The sequence below is a fragment of the Uranotaenia lowii genome, chromosome 3 (genome assembly GCF_029784155.1).
Source record: "Uranotaenia lowii strain MFRU-FL chromosome 3, ASM2978415v1, whole genome shotgun sequence".
In the NCBI taxonomy this organism is placed as follows: Eukaryota; Metazoa; Arthropoda; class Insecta; order Diptera; family Culicidae; genus Uranotaenia; species Uranotaenia lowii.
The window spans coordinates 86,527,659-86,544,051 of NC_073693.1; the positions used below are offsets into that span (position 1 = coordinate 86,527,659).

The 16,393-nt window shown below is 35.3% G+C and overlaps 1 protein-coding gene across 6 annotated transcripts in view; it reads left to right on the forward strand.

Moving 5' to 3' along the window:
- The first annotated feature begins 356 nt into the window (after positions 1–356).
- LOC129756408 (uncharacterized) overlaps positions 357–16,393 on the forward strand; it is a 434,792-nt gene continuing 418,755 nt past the window's right edge. For all 6 annotated transcript variants that reach the window (XM_055753271.1, XM_055753273.1, XM_055753274.1 and 3 more), the window contains exon 1: positions 357–674. In XM_055753271.1, the coding sequence (XP_055609246.1) occupies positions 635–674 (40 nt within the window). In that variant the 5' untranslated portion in view covers positions 357–634. The remainder of the gene's footprint in view (positions 675–16,393) is intronic.

The following is a 16,393-nucleotide window of genomic DNA, read 5'->3' on the forward strand; positions in this document are numbered from 1 at the left end:
AACACTGTTTCTATTTCAGCCGAATGTGACAGAAATCAAGCTATTTTTGCATCACAGCATGGGAAAATATAACACGTGTTGTAAAAAAACTTGAAGGCCGCAGATCTTGAAAATGTTTTTGCATGATATAGTTTTCAACAAGCACTACAGGTGTCAAAATTTCTACCACTTGTTCCCAACACGAGTGAACTTGCTCTTACAATGTAAAAGAAACCCATCTATTTTTATGCGGTCGCCATAGCAATAATAAAACAGTATTACATTACAAAAAGTCTATTAACGTATAAAAAATACAAAAACCATTAAATATATGTATTTTAAAAGAATTATTTTTGTTCTTTTTCTTTCAGATTTTGAAACACTTTCTTCAGAGTTCATCGTTGATAAGGCCTAAGCAACACTAGCTTTATTCATACCAAAATTCCAATTTTTTCCTATCACTAGTCTACTTCTTCAAAAGAATACTTCACACGTATTTTCTACTCTCAATAAAATCAGTGCTTACTCAAAGTTTTGGCCAAAGCTCCACAAATTCTACTCAACCTCAATCGAATCGCAAACGAGGATGCTGAATGCACTCGGCACCCGGTCAGCAGCATCGTTGTAATAATCGAGATCGTCCGACGTCTGGGCAATGACGTCGCAGGCCGTCTACTGTCTCAGTCTTCAGATTCGTAAGTATTTTTATTCGTTACATCTTTCTTTCATCAGTCCAAAAGATTTATTATCTACCTTATTGGAGGGTCATTGCGGAAGTGACAAATAAACCGGTCTCTGCCAAAAATGGGAAAACCACACAACCGAACAACTAAAAAAAACAAAAAAGCATCATTCCACCCCGCAATTGACTCAGTCAACAGTAAGTCAGCAGAAGTAGCAACCCGGAATCGCCCAAAAGTTAACTGAAAATCGTGAGCGGAAATCACGATTTTTCTCCACATTCTTTCCGAATGGAAGATGAAACGAAACAAAAAAAAAAAACAAGAAACAAAAATAAGGAAACATTAACAACTAGCAGCTTCCAGCCAACAGAAGGATATTCACATACGAGAGGAAAACCGTTTACACTTTCCACTCGAAACAAATCTGGTGGCCGCCACTCGTTTGTCTTGTTGTCGTGGCTAAGCAACTAAATCCCAGCTCATCCCCTGGAGACTCTCTTCCTTCTGTCTTCGGTCTCCGGAAAACTAAAATACCGAAGCTCAAGAGTAAGACGAAAGCGAAAAAAAAATCTCACAAACTAGAGTTGAGTGCTAACGATTGTACATCACTGATTAAATATTTACACTAAACGCAGTTGGAATCGAAAGAAGTATGTTGCTGATGCTGCTACTGTTTAGTTGCTTCCTGCTAGATTTGTGTGTTTGGGCGAGATTTGTACTTGCTTCTATTGAAAAACATCGGTTAGAAAAAAATTTAACAACGCTACTTCTGGAAGACAATTATTTTTATAATTCATATTTTTAATCAAAATTTGAAATAAATTTGACTCCGTTTAGCTTAGCTTTAGCTTAGCTTTAGCTTAGCTTTAGCTTAGCTTTAGCTTAGCTTTAGCTTAGCTTTAGCTTAGCTTTAGCTTAGCTTTAGCTTAGCTTTAGCTTAGCTTTAGCTTAGCTTTAGCTTAGCTTTAGCTTAGCTTTAGCTTAGCTTTAGCTTAGCTTTAGCTTAGCTTTAGCTTAGCTTTAGCTTAGCTTTAGCTTAGCTTTAGCTTAGCTTTAGCTTAGCTTTAGCTTAGCTTTAGCTTAGCTTTAGCTTAGCTTTAGCTTAGCTTTAGCTTAGCTTTAGCTTAGCTTTAGCTTAGCTTTAGCTTAGCTTTAGCTTAGCTTTAGCTTAGCTTTAGCTTAGCTTTAGCTTAGCTTTAGCTTAGCTTTAGCTTAGCTTTAGCTTAGCTTTAGCTTAGCTTTAGCTTAGCTTTAGCTTAGCTTTAGCTTAGCTTTAGCTTAGCTTTAGCTTAGCTTTAGCTTAGCTTTAGCTTAGCTTTAGCTTAGCTTTAGCTTAGCTTTAGCTTAGCTTTAGCTTAGCTTTAGCTTAGCTTTAGCTTAGCTTTAGCTTAGCTTTAGCTTAGCTTTAGCTTAGCTTTAGCTTAGCTTTAGCTTAGCTTTAGCTTAGCTTTAGCTTAGCTTTAGCTTAGCTTTAGCTTAGCTTTAGCTTAGCTTTAGCTTAGCTTTAGCTTAGCTTTAGCTTAGCTTTAGCTTAGCTTTAGCTTAGCTTTAGCTTAGCTTTAGCTTAGCTTTAGCTTAGCTTTAGCTTAGCTTTAGCTTAGCTTTAGCTTAGCTTTAGCTTAGCTTTAGCTTAGCTTTAGCTTAGCTTTAGCTTAGCTTTAGCTTAGCTTTAGCTTAGCTTTAGCTTAGCTTTAGCTTAGCTTTAGCTTAGCTTAAGCTTAGCTTTAGCTTAGCTTTAGCTTAGCTTAAGCTTAGCTTTAGCTTAGCTTAAGCTTAGCTTTAGCTTAGCTTTAGCTTAGCTTAAGCTTAGCTTTAGCTTAGCTTAAGCTTAGCTTTAGCTTAGCTTAAGCTTAGCTTTAGCTTTCAAATAACTTATGTTTTTTTTCGAATTTACCTAGAATTCATGATGATTTTTTCGAATCAATTTTGAATACGCTTCAAATTCACTTAAATTTTATTTCGATTTTACTTTGAATTAAACTCGAGTCCCCTTCCCTTATTTAGTTAATAAGTTGCGATTTTACTTTGAGCTTACTTTCAATTAACTTCAAATTCAATCATAATTTACTTCGAATCAACTTTGAATAAGCTTCAAATCAGCTTTGAACTTTCTTAAAAGAAGCTTCGAAGTTTCTCTGAATTTGTTTGGAATTCGATTCGAAAAAGCCTTGAACCAGTTTGGAGTAAGCTTCAACTGACTTCAAAATCAATTTTAAATATGCTGAATTTACTTCAAATTAGCCACAGATTAGCTGCAAATTAGGTTTGGATTATATTTCAATCTGCTTCATGTGGTCTTTCATGTTAGCTTTTAATTTTCATCGAATTGGATTCTAATTATTAAGCTTAAAATCAAAATAAACACTGAATTCACTTCAAATGAGTTTCGAATGACCTCCAGATCAAAGAATTTTTTTCAAATTAACTTCAAAATTCTCTTCGAACTTATTTCAAAATAAAACTTATTTGAAGTTATTTCGAATCTACTAAGAAAATATATTATTTTACTTCGAATTGATTTGGATTATTTTATGAATGTACTGCGGATCAACTTTTTCTCAAATTTGCTTTGAGTTTGCTTTGAATTTATTACTATTTGAGTCTATCTCAATTTTATTTAGAAGTTGCATTTGCAGCAAACTATTTTTGAATTTATTTTGATTTAATTCAAATTTTGTGCACAAATTAACTTTGAATTAAGTTCGATAGTTTCTCGAATGAACTATGACTTTAAATTATTTAAGATTTTCTTCGATTTTTTTTCGGAATTCATGTTGATTTTTTAATATTTTGTTTGTGAATAAGCTTCATAGTCAGTTCAATTATTTTTCTTCAAAATTCTTAACATTCGATTTAAATTCTTTTGCACTAACTGCAACTTTACTTTGAACTTTCTGCTAAGGTTCTTCGAAATTATTTAACATTTATGGACGTCGTTATTTTTTTAAATTTTCGATAAATGACTTAGATTTTATTTTAAATTTAATTTGAAATAATTTCGAGTTTTCCTTATTTATAAAGTTAATTAGAATTCGATTAGAATCGACATAATTTTTTGCGATTTAGCTTTGAGCTTACTTTCAATCAACTTCAAATCCGATCATTATTAACTTCCAATTTATTTTTAATAAGCTTCGAATAAGCTCCAAATGAGCTCCGAATTTGCTGCGAATTTTTTTTTGGAATTAGGTTCGAAAAAGCCTTCAATTAGTTTGGAGTTAGCTTCAAATAACTTCAGAATCTCTTCAAATTATTCACAGATAAGCTGCAAATAATGTTCTGATAATATTTCAACCCACTTCGGGCTGTCTTCGTGTTAGCTTTGAATTTACATCGAGTAAGCTTCTAATTAAAAAGGTTCTGATAAAATTCAAATAAATATTGAATAAGCTATGTATTAGTTTCGAATTAGCTTAAATTTTGCTTCAAACAACCTTCGAACAAGCTTCTAACAAGCTCCAACAAAATTCAAATTCAGCTTTGAATTAGCTTGGAACTTCAAATAAACTTCGTATATGCATTGCGAGTAACCTTTAATTTACTCAAATAAGCTTCAAAAAAGCTTTGGGTGAATTTCTATAAGCTCTGTATAAGCTTCGAATTAGCATTGTATAAGCTTCAAATTCTGATAAGCCTTGGATGATATTTGGATTAGGTATCTCTGGATTAGTTTCGGATTGGCTTCGGATTTGTTAATGATAGGCTTCTGATTGAGATCTTTTGATTCACCACAGATTAATATCGAATAAGCCTTTGTTAAGCTTCAGATTAGTTTCTGACAAGCTTTATATTGGTATCGGATATTTTTTTGATAAGTTTAATTTCAAATTAGCTTCAGGACGAAGCAACGAAATAGCTTCAGATTCCTGCAACTTATTTTTAGATATTGTCTTTTCAAGTATGTATGATTACTTTAAATAAACAGACGTTCAGACGTTGCGCTTCAACAGTGAAGCTCAACGAACAGTGAGAGTATCAAGGGTAGGTATTTAACAAATCAACCGAATATCAAACGAATTTATCCGGCTGCCTTGTGGAAATGTGGACTTAACAAAAAAGCGAGGAAAAAGGGTGATGTTTTTCTCGTCCGGAAAAGCTACCCAGGATGGAGGTTGCGGTTGATATGTGAGAAATGCGTCTCGATGTTTGGCTGATAAATCGTGTATTTTTTTTTCTTGTCTTCCGTCTTGGAGAGGGGAAGAAGATTTGTGAACGACTTACAAAGCTGATAGGAATATTAATCGGAGCTCGCGCTGGGATCTTGTTAGGGGAAAGGGGTTGTAAATAGTCAATTATCTAGCGAACAAGGAGTTATTAGAGATTTTAAAGTTATAAGCCTTTTGGGAATTCAGTGAATTAAAAATTTACATCGTGAGAAGAAGAGTAGCGTTTGTTGTCGATTATAAAAATATGCTAGTATGAACGTGTGCGTGAATTCACATTACAAAAATATGCCTGAATTCACATTTAAGATTCTTTTCTGGAAAACCTGAAATCTACAACACTTTAATTTAAAAATAATCTCACTCGAAGACACTTCATCTTTCATTCAATTAGTCCAAACTCCCATCGAATGCATTCTACAACCAATTTACACGACAGCTATCCCACCAATTGGTATTTGAAGCAAGATTAATACTTTGTTAACATGCATTGCTGCTTCGAAAAACGGAATCCAGTTTTCGGGAACGGTTTGCATTCACCCAGGCGCTGTCACGATAACACGAGCCGTAAATATCGGGAATTTATTGAAAGATTTTCCTCCCTCAGTGCTTTCGATGGGAAGGGCGAACTCTAATCGGTACTGCTTCTGGTGTTGAGATTTTCACGCGATTTTTTCCTTTGAAAACCAAAAAAATCGGACCCATGGGCACGCCACGGTGCACGATGAGAAAAGTCTGCCACTTTCTTCGGTTGGTTTATGGCAGTTTTGGGGAAAAGTGATTTTTTTCGCCTTTCAACTTTGCCCCGGGTCGGGCTGTATCGATGAGTGTCGTGAGAGCTGTGAAGTCGAGGTGTTGAGCTAATTAAATATTAAAATGCTCCGAGACGATTGAATGGAGAACATAAAATAGCACTGTTTATTGAATGGTCACACCGATTGCAGGTGCATATTGATGACGGTATTAAGAATGTTTAGACGTTATCGGTTTCATAAAGATTGTGGAACAAATTTTTATGACGGTCGCCATGCATAGGACGTGGCAGCGTGTTTTTTTTAATTCTAAAAGCAAAGAGTTCAGAAAGTTGACATATTTTAAAACTTCTAAAATAAATCTAGTGGAAGTTTGAAATCATATTTCAGACGGAACTTCCGACAGACAAATTTTTTATTCCTAATCACTTTTCTATCGCAGAAAAGCAAACACCCTTACCAGAAATGAAAAGCCAGTTCCAAAAATACTGCACCACCCTCTCCATTCCAAAAGCCAAATTCTTGGAAATCCCCAAAAAAGGCGTAGATTAACCATTGGAGGGTGAGGTCGAGTGTGAGAAATCCAGAAAGTTAGTTTTATAAATTGCTTCCTGTCATGCATCATGCATCATCGAAAAATGGACCGAACGGGCAATGTAAACAACAACAATAACAATAGAAGCAACGATGGCAGAACGTCCGGAGATTTGCAACCGTCTCGTTCGTCGTTGTCCAAAATACCTGGTGCCTGCCGTATGTTGCCATTTTTCCTTAAGGACCTGCTCCGGATTGACGTGTGGTTTCGTGCCAATTCTAGTATACGAGTGTGTTTGTGTGTGTATGTGTGTAGGACTGTGTGTTTGGCTTAAAGGTGACGGTGTAAATGTGGTTTCTTTTGCGGATAGTGAGCTAGGGTTGACTGTAAAAACAATTCGATTAATTCAAGTTGAACATGATGAAACAGACTTAAAAACGTTAAGCTTATTGAGTAATAGGAGTTTACCTCAAGGCGTTGCTACCATCTACAGAACTCCAATGTTGCTCAGATTTTCATCAAGCTTGATAAACTGTCTCTCGGGAATCGATTTAATTCAGAACCAATAGCTGTTTTTACGAATCTTTTTTTATTCGACCCGTTGAAACTGTGCCTGTTATTTCAATTCATTCCAAACTTCAACAATTCTTTTGTGAATAAATGCTTTAACGATAACCAAGCGTTGAGGAGATAATTTAATTTAAAGTGTACTTTGTATGGAATATTTCTGTTAGTTATTTTATTTTATTTACATAGTACTCCGTCTCACGATATAACTTGATAAACGTTCACCCGGTCCATGTCAACCGTTCTTCAATTTCTCGGACATCCCACATTCACCAGATCACGCTCCACTTGGTCTAACCACCTCGCTCGTTGCGCCCCCGCTCGTCTTGTTCGTCCGGCATTCTCGCAACATGTCCCGCCCAGCGTATCCGGCCAACTTTCACCACCTTCTGGATACTGGGTTCGCCGTAGTTTCGCGCGAGCTCGTGGTTTATCCTTCGCATCCACACTCCGTTCTCCTGCACGCCACTAAAGATGGTTCTTAACACTCGTCTCTCGAATTCTCCCAGTTTTCGCTGGTCCTCCTCGAGTACTATCCATGTCTCGTGCCCGTAGAGGACAACCGGTCTAATGAGCGTCATATACAGGTTACACTTCGTGCGAGGGCTAAGTCTTCTCGACCGCAGTTGCTTGTGGAGTCCATAGTAGGCACGACTTCCGCTGATAACTCGCCGCCGGATCTCACGGGTGGTGTCATTGTCTGCGATCACTAGTGCGCCGAGATAAACAAAGACTTCGGCTATCTCCAACTCGTCGCCGTCGATCGTAATCTTGTTATTATTGGACAAGCGGGGTCGGTCGTTCTCGGATCCGCAGGCCAGCATAAACTTCGTCTTAGACGTCACATCTCCTCCACTGCCACAGATGATCTGCCGACTATGTGAAAATCGTGCCCCGCATTTCGCCCACCGCTCGTCGAATGACACCTTTCAACGCAACGCTGAACATCATGCAGGATAGACCGTCTCTTTGTCGAAGCCCCCTGCATGATTCGAAAGAACTCGACAATTCACCCGAAATCCGCACACAACACTACGTTACGTATACGGGTTTGAAGTCGATGAATAGATGGTGTCTAGAGATTTGGTGTTCACGGCATTTTTGGAGGACTTGTCGTTATGTGAAGATCTCGTCCGTCGTAGACCGTTCGTCCATGAAGTCGGCTTGATGTCTTCCCACGAATCTGTTTGCTTTTGGCATTAGTCGGTGGAGTAGGTTTCGGGACAACACTTTGTAGGACAATGATCGCTCGGTAGTTCTTACAATCCAATTTGTCGCTCTTTTTTGAAGAAGGGGCGGGGGTAACCTTCAACTCCACCAGTAGCTAGTAGATCCGGATCAACAACCGGTGTAGGCACTCGACCAACATGTTCGGGCCTATTTTGATGAGTTCAGCTGCGATGCCAGTGTGCCTCGTTGCTATTTAGCATGCGAATGGCTTCCTTAACTTCACTCATCTTTGGGAGTAGCTCCTCTTCGTCCTTGGCTACGCCGACGATGTATCTTCCTTCACCGTCTTGGTCTCTTACATGCGCGCCGTTTAGGTGTTCATCGAGGTGCTGTTTCCCCCTTTGAATCACCCCACGATTGTCCGTCAAGAAGCTTTCGTCCTTATCCCGGCGCATTTCGGCTTGCGACACGAAGTCTTTGCGGGATGCGTTGGTTTCTGATAAAATCTCAGGTTAACTAGGATCGATGCAGCTGCTTCAGCTCCTTGCGCTCCTGCTTTTCCAGATGGCGCTTTTTCTCCTGGGAAATTCGGACTCACTGTCTCTTTCACTGTCGGAAGCGTTGCTAGTTCTGCCAGATCGTTCCGTCGAGTTCGTTCCACATGTCCGATGACGGTCTCCGAAACGTTGTTGATGTCTGTCCTGATGATATCCCAACAGTCCTCGAGAGGGAAAGTCAAGCGGTGATGTCCGAGAAGTGCCGGCTGTCTATCAAAACGTGGTCGCTCTGTGATTGCGTTTGGTACGATGATTTCCAGGTGTACTTGTGTGGAAGGCGGTGCTGGAAAAGCGTACTACGTACGGCCATTCGTTTGGAGGCGGCGAAATCTATGAGTCTTAGGCCGTTTTTGTTGGTCATCTGCGTGATGGAACTTCCGATTGTTGGTTTGAATTCCTCCTCCTGGCTGACCAGAGCGTTAAAATTCCCGATGGTGATCTTGATATAGTGTTTTGGGCAGCAGTCGTATTCACGTCTTTGTCGTCACCGTTACTTCCAATGTGATGGTTGTGTTGATGCTGATGTTGAAGAATCGGCCCTTGATTCTCAACCGGCACATTCGTGGGTCGATTGGCCACCACCCAATCACACGATTCTGCATCTTCCCCATCACTATGGAAGCTAACTCTGACAGTTCGTTGTAGAGCATGCGGATACTGCCCATGAAATTTAGAGGTCGCCAGTTCCATGTTTCTAGTTTCCAATCGCTCGTCCCTCTTCGTTGCGTGGGTTTTTACCGATTTAAATCCAAAATTTTTTGCTCATTATTCGTTGCTAGGTGTTTTTTTGCAGCTAAGGAGTCGCAAGGCTAGCAGCAAACTCGACTATCTCGCTGGAGGACCGTCGTGATGTTGCTGTTTTAGGTCCCAAAAACCACCTGGATGTTGTTGCACTCCGCACGTCGCCCTTGACTCAGTTCGCATGCGACCAAAGCATACACCAGGGTTGGGTACCCGATCTCCGCTAAGGTTGCTTGCATCCAAGCCAGCACCGCAAGGAGGTTGATTATCGGAGTTGATTAGTGATGCCACACATACCGTTTTTCCGGTATTTATACAAATTTTCGACGAAATTTTTTACCCGGAATCGGTATTTACAGAACATAGATTTTTAGCAGAACCGATTTTTTAAAACAGAAAAGTTGTTCCCAAAATAAAATTTAAAGTTTTGTTTTTCTTTTTTTTTAATTTCGAACCAATGTATTTCTTGTGCCTTTTTATCTAGCAAGTCTCAGCGTATTCGAAAGCATCTTTGCCTTCTGTATCATCTCTTTTGAGATCAAATTTTGATAATCAAATAACATGGTGGGTTAGAGATGATAGCAGTTTCAGACATAGATATATCATATCTTTAAGTATAAAACTGTGGATCCAATATAGGTGTACGCTCTTGATAAACAGCACAAGTCAAGACAACTTAAAAAATCCTATGCTTTTGAAAACAGATATACATTCATAAAAAAGTGCTCTTTTTTGGCAAAGCTCTAAAGCATTACAAATATTTCGAAAAACGGCTTTTACTGAACAATAAACATTCCCGAAGACCAAGAATAATTTTGATATCTAAACTAAAAGTTATGGAAGTATTTTTTTCGATATTTTTTTTAAATTTGTAAAAACGGAATATTAACGTAATTGAAGAAAATTTTTTAATTTAATTGAACTTTTAAAATTTTGAAAACAATAAGTCAAATCGTTTCGCAGTCTTCTCAAAGTTGTTAAATGAGCTAAGATCTTCAATATAAATGCTCAATGATTTTCTTGAATGATACCAGAAATAATTATAATATTGTCTATTCTATTTTTTTTAAATTGTTATAAATAATTTTTCTCAACGTTGTATTTCTGAAACAAGAACATCCAGGCAAGATCTGGATCCAGAATTGAATGAAGGATACTGAATTGAATCAAAATCAACATTTTGTTTTCATGTAGTTTCATTTGCTTATTTATTGGTTACAAAGATCGATTCACTCAAAATTGATCAATTTTCAAATTTCCGGTCTTTTGTCATTGAAAAACAATAAATTCAATTGACATCACTTTTGGGTGCCTAGCAAGGTATTGCATGACTATATTTCATGCAATACTTTGCGAGGCATAAGCAGTGATGTCAATTGAATTTATCGTTTTTCAATGCCAAAAGACATATACCTGTTAAACAGCTAATAACTTTTTTGCCTAATAAAATACGAAGTTCCAATTTAGGACAAACTGGTTCAGTGAAAAATTTTCTTTTGAGAAGTTATAAATTGGCACAAAAACCTACAGTTGACTCGGTTCCACAGAGGCAACAAAAATTATGTTGATTTCTCGATACAAAATCTTAAATTTTCCAATACAAACTAAAAAGTTCAAATTTACTCATGTCAACGTTACTTAAAAACTCTGTAAAAAATCATGGATGAGTTTTGAACCAAAACGAAGCATTTTAGACCCCAGGGTTGGAGAAATTCAAAAATGATCCCAAATCAACTCAGTCTATTGATACAGGAAACAAGAAACAAAAGCTTTCAAAACATGGAATGAAAGCAAAAAAAATACATTTTTGGTTTTAATCATTTGTTTTTGGGTTTTTTCTGAAAAGGATTGTTTCTCTATGGCATTGAATAAATTACTTAATATTTTGATATACAAGAAAATAAGACAATAATATTAAGACTAAACTTAGAACTACTGTCAAACAGTTTCTATGTTGATCAAACTTTACAAATTGTATCGCCAACTGTTGTAAAGAACATGCTCCTTGTTGAGAGTTAATTCTGTTTTGTAAAATTCTAATTAAATTAACCAGTTCATCCATAAAATTAAGCTTTGTGATTTCTCAGCAACTTTCTGCCAAGTACTGGTATGATAAAAATGATCGATAATCTGTTTTGGTTAAACATGATTGTGAGTTCTGGTATTTCAATTTTTTGTTGAAAATTTTGAATTGAAACTGTTAAATATTTTCCGCAAAATCTTTAAAACACAAGGTTTGTATTAATGTGAAGTCTTTAATAAATTGTAAATAAAATTTAGTTTGGTGTAAATCTTTGAAAAAAAAAACTTAACTTAGTTTCAATTGGATTTATAAAGGAGTTTGAGGAATTTTTCAAACTTGAATGAAGCTATGTTTGAAATCTATGATAAAAAGAAGTAGTGCGACTACTATGTCAAAAATTAACGAATTATTTCATAGAAATTTTTCAATCAATAAATAATAGTTGTCTCAGAAAACAAATTCTTTTATTACAAAATTTACACAATTGATTTACACTACTGATTTTTCTCAAGTTTTAGTGGTTGTATTAGAAATAAGATCAAGTATCGATACCAAAATTGGATGCAATAAATAATGTAAATAGTTTAGTCTAACTATAACAAAATCTCTAAAGCATTTCTGTATCGAAATTTGAATACGGCTAATGCGCCAAGACCTTTGTTTTGAGAAAAACGCATTACAAGTTTCAGAAAATAAAATCAATTTCCTATTTAGCTGCGTATAATCATTTTCCTAAATTAGTCGCTAAAATGCTTTCAAATTGATTTAATTTCATCGTCAGAATGATGCTCTCATTTTGTTCATTCGCCAAATTGGAGCGCCCTTTTGAATTGCAGAATGACTGTTCGCCTTTTGGATCACTCATTAAAGAAGCAATATTCAAGCAAATTTCGGCTTGAAAGCGGGTCCAAATGATCACATTAAAACATTAGCACATTCAACGATTTTATAAATACTGATTTGTGCACCTCCTCGTCCTGGAAAACAAATTTCAAAAACTTCAAAGTCCTTTTTCTATCTCGAAATAACTGTTGGCTTTTTTGTTCGCGACGAAATTTTGAGAGGAAATGGGCGAATGAACTGTGGGATTATCTATATATATAAAAATGAATGTTTGTCTGTTTGTCTGTTCCCTATAGACTCGGAAACTACTGAACCGATCATCGTCAAAACTGGCATCTGAGGGTTCTTGGGTCCGGGGATGGTTTCTGTAATAGTCAAGACTCCGTCCGACTTAAGGAAGGAGAGGCTTCCATACAAAATTTGTAGTTTTTCGAAACAAATTAAAGTCATGACATCCATTTTCTTGAGATTTTTTTTTCCTTTGGGCGGTTTGTTTTTCGTCTCTATGGTCGAGGCGTCGCAAAAGGAAAGTAACCCAGGCATAGCATACATAGCATCAGTAGGAATATTTTGGCGCGTATTTCTCAACCACGTGGGGCGATATGCAACCTAGATGTGTTTTTTTCTTGCTTATTTGATTTGTACACAGCACGTGGTAATAAATGACGCCTATATGTGACACGGATTGGTATTTTATCAATCGGATCAAAACCAATTGAAAGATTTGCAAAAATACTTCCATATTTAGTTCGTGTTAATGTACACAGCAAATTATTTTTTGCTGGAAACCAGCAAAATTTTGCTGGTTTTTGTCCCGCTGACTTTCCAGCAAAATTTCCAGCAATTTAAATTGCTGGAAAAAACAGCAAACGTTAATGCTGGTTTCCAGCAATTTAAATTGCTGGAAAATCAGCAATCCAGATTGCTGGAAACCAGCTTTTTCTTTCAAAACAACCGGCCGTATTTAGTGTCAAATTTATATTTCAATTCAAAATTAAATAGAGAATATTGGCTGTGCATATAATTAGCAATAAAAACTATTATTTTCTCCCATTTTTCAATATGGGATTTATTTATTTCGAGAAACACATTTTTTTAACAATTTTATATCATCGGCTCTGGGGTGGCAGCTTTGTGCCAAAGTGTTGATCATCCGCCACCTGTAAAAAAAATTGATTAGTATCTTCTATGGAATATCTACCTGTCCAATAAAAACTTACCCAAGACTTGATGCCTGGTTGCTAGAATATAGAGGAAAATAAAAATAATTAGATTAATCCGACCAAAATTCGTAAAATAGAGTCTCACCCTGCTCCAGCGTACGAAAACAAACAGACTACAAATTGACAACTCGATTGCTGATTTTCCAGCAAACTAGATCAATTGCTGGAAAGTCCAGCAATCTGAAAACCGCTTGCTGATTTTTCAGCAAAAATGACAAGAACACAACCGAATGCTGAAAAATCCAGCAATTCGAAAACCGATTGCTGGTTTCCAGCAAAAATTGGGATTGCTGAACGTTTCCAGCAATTTTTTTTGCTGGAAATCGAGGCAAAAATTTACAGTGTAGGTAGCATTCGACTTTTCATTCAAGGAACATTAGAACATGTTCAAACGTTCAACTTTTTCTGTTAAAAAAAAATAAAAATTATGTTTTCTTCTAGAAATTGTTACTTTGGCCCAAAAACACAACTGAAACGAATTAAGAAATGAAAATGGGAGCTTTTTATTTTAAATAATTCTGAAAAAACCATCGTACTTTTTGCTTACACACCAAAAATTTTTCAAAATTACACGAGCCAGAAACGCTTAGAAATCTAAATTTATTTTGACATAAAACTAAAATGATCTAATTTTACATCATTTATCACATAATATTAATCCATGCGCGTAGCAATACATCAGATGTTGATAATTAACGTTCCCTCGAAGCTCATCTGTCTTGCAAACATTGTTTTAGAATGATTTAAAAAAAAATCATTAAGTGAACAAGAATTATGTGAAGTACATTATGGAAGAACAGTTTCGTGGATGTGGATGAAAGAACCACTTAAACCATCCTGAGTGAGTGCAAGTGAATTTCAAGAGTTGAATAAAATTAATAGGGTGTAGGTAAAGATCAGCTATAAATTTTATAAACCTGAAATAAACAGGAATAGGTACAAATTATGAATTAAAAAATCTCATTATTTTTTCCTGAAAAATACCTGAATTGATGTTCTTATTGTACTCTTTTGCATTCTATGTCAATAACAATTTAATTTTATGTGCAATTTGATGATTTATTTATGTGCATCCAGTTTGACATAAAATTACATCCTTTCCTATGCAATTTTACGTCTTCGAGAATTTATGGCTTCAAGCGTTTCTGTCTTCTCTAGTGTAATTTTATGTCAAAAGTGATGCTTCAGTTTTGTGCATCCAATTTGACATAAATTTACACCAAAAAATTAATAGTGTGTACATACCAATTCAAGTACGTACTTAACATGAAAAGTGTTTTTGTGTTACATTGCTGCATCAAAGAGACTTTTGATCCGCTTCGTTTTTGAAAAGCGAGACTTTAGAACTGATATTCAACCGGACGCAAAATTTTTAAGAAAAATTTTTAGTTTACCCTTAAAGTGTTAAAAACAATATTCCCTTCTGTCAACTCAACGGTGGGGCAAGGGCAAACGTCGAACTTTTAAGAAATTCATCTTCAAAATGATTCAATATGTTGGAAAGACCAGAAGGGGTATTCCGAATGTTGAAACTGCAGCGGATATTGAAAATTCTTAAATGTCTTTGCAAATGAAGGTCATTCCCTTTGAACAGCATTCGTTAAAAGTGGAGTAAAAAACATAAATTTATATTGCAGGAATACTGCAGATATATCAGTGAAACTTGATAGAACAAATAACAGGAATTCGTATTAAATCCATTTTAAAGCCATTACTCTGACGCATCTGTAAATAAGCTTTGCATTGACACTTGCCCCAATATACGGGACAAATGTAAACTTAGAAATTTGTTTTTACCTACATTTTTGAATATTTGACTTTCAAAGAAAAAATAAAAAAAAAACGCTGAGAACTTATTTAGTGATGCAACTGATATTTTTTAAAATATTTATATGTTTACCGTAGTAAAGAGCTTTTGAAAGAAGGGACCATATTTAAAAAGGTTTTTTGGGTACAGAGTACAAATTTCAGATCTTGAAAAACGAGTTTAGAGATCAAGTTTCAGTAAATAATTTATACCATCTTTGAATTGCTATTCAGAACTGCAGCTGTAGCTCTCATTTCAAAGTTGTTGGTTCTGAAGTATGATGAGGTTTGATTTAAAAAAATGCTCTCTAAAATCTAAATTTTAATAAATTTTTACAAATTACATTTATTTCCGGAAGGTGTAGCAAAGCACAACGGGTCAGCTAGTACACTCATAAAAAAGCTATTCGCCTTATTTAAAAAATTAAATTTAACTTCACTAAAATAAGAAAAATTTAAAGGAGATCATATTTTCGGATGTAAAATAAAGAGTTTAACGCATTTATGTGATTATCTGGATTTGTTTACAGTTGGCGCATTCGCCGTATTCAAAATTTGATACCGATTTGTTTTTTTTAAAAAGCAATCAGCTGCCTTTTTATTTATAAAAAATTCTCAAATTAAGTAAATGGTAACGGTAAGTGAAAAAAGTTTTAAAAGCACTTCTCTAAATTTCTTCTACAGGTTGAAAGTTTTCAATATTTTCAAATCCTTCTTCTAAACTTCCAGAAACATCTTAAATTTAAATCTCTCAAGTTCCCAAGAAAAACAAACATTTTCAAAATTTTGATACAAAACTCTTCTTATAAAAATATTTTTTTCAGACATTTTTGTAGGTTACCAAATATGAGTTTTACATTTGATTCAAACTTCTTAATTTCTAAGTATGATTTTTTTTTTAAATCAAAACAGCTTTTTATCTTCAAATTTCTTAATTATAAGCTAATCTGATGTTGAAGAAAACAAATATATTCATTCAAATTTTAAAATCCAAATTTCAATATCATAAAATTATCAACCTTAAAGTTTTTTAGGTGGATTTTAGTTTGAAATAATCTCTTATTTCCACCAAACAAATTTATTTGTTTCAACTCACACTGAATTATTTTTAATTTACCACCCGCTATAAAAATTTCCGAGATAAATAAATGGAGGTAATGATATGATATTTAATGAAAAATATATATAAAAAAAAATGTTGACTATAAAAAAAAATTCCTTGAACTTGAAATAGCGTTGCCAAAATTTTACACATCCGAACGCATCATATAATAATCTTATTATATCATAATTTGATCTATCATATAATAATAATCATAGTCCTCAATGTAGACTAAGCATTTTTACCGAA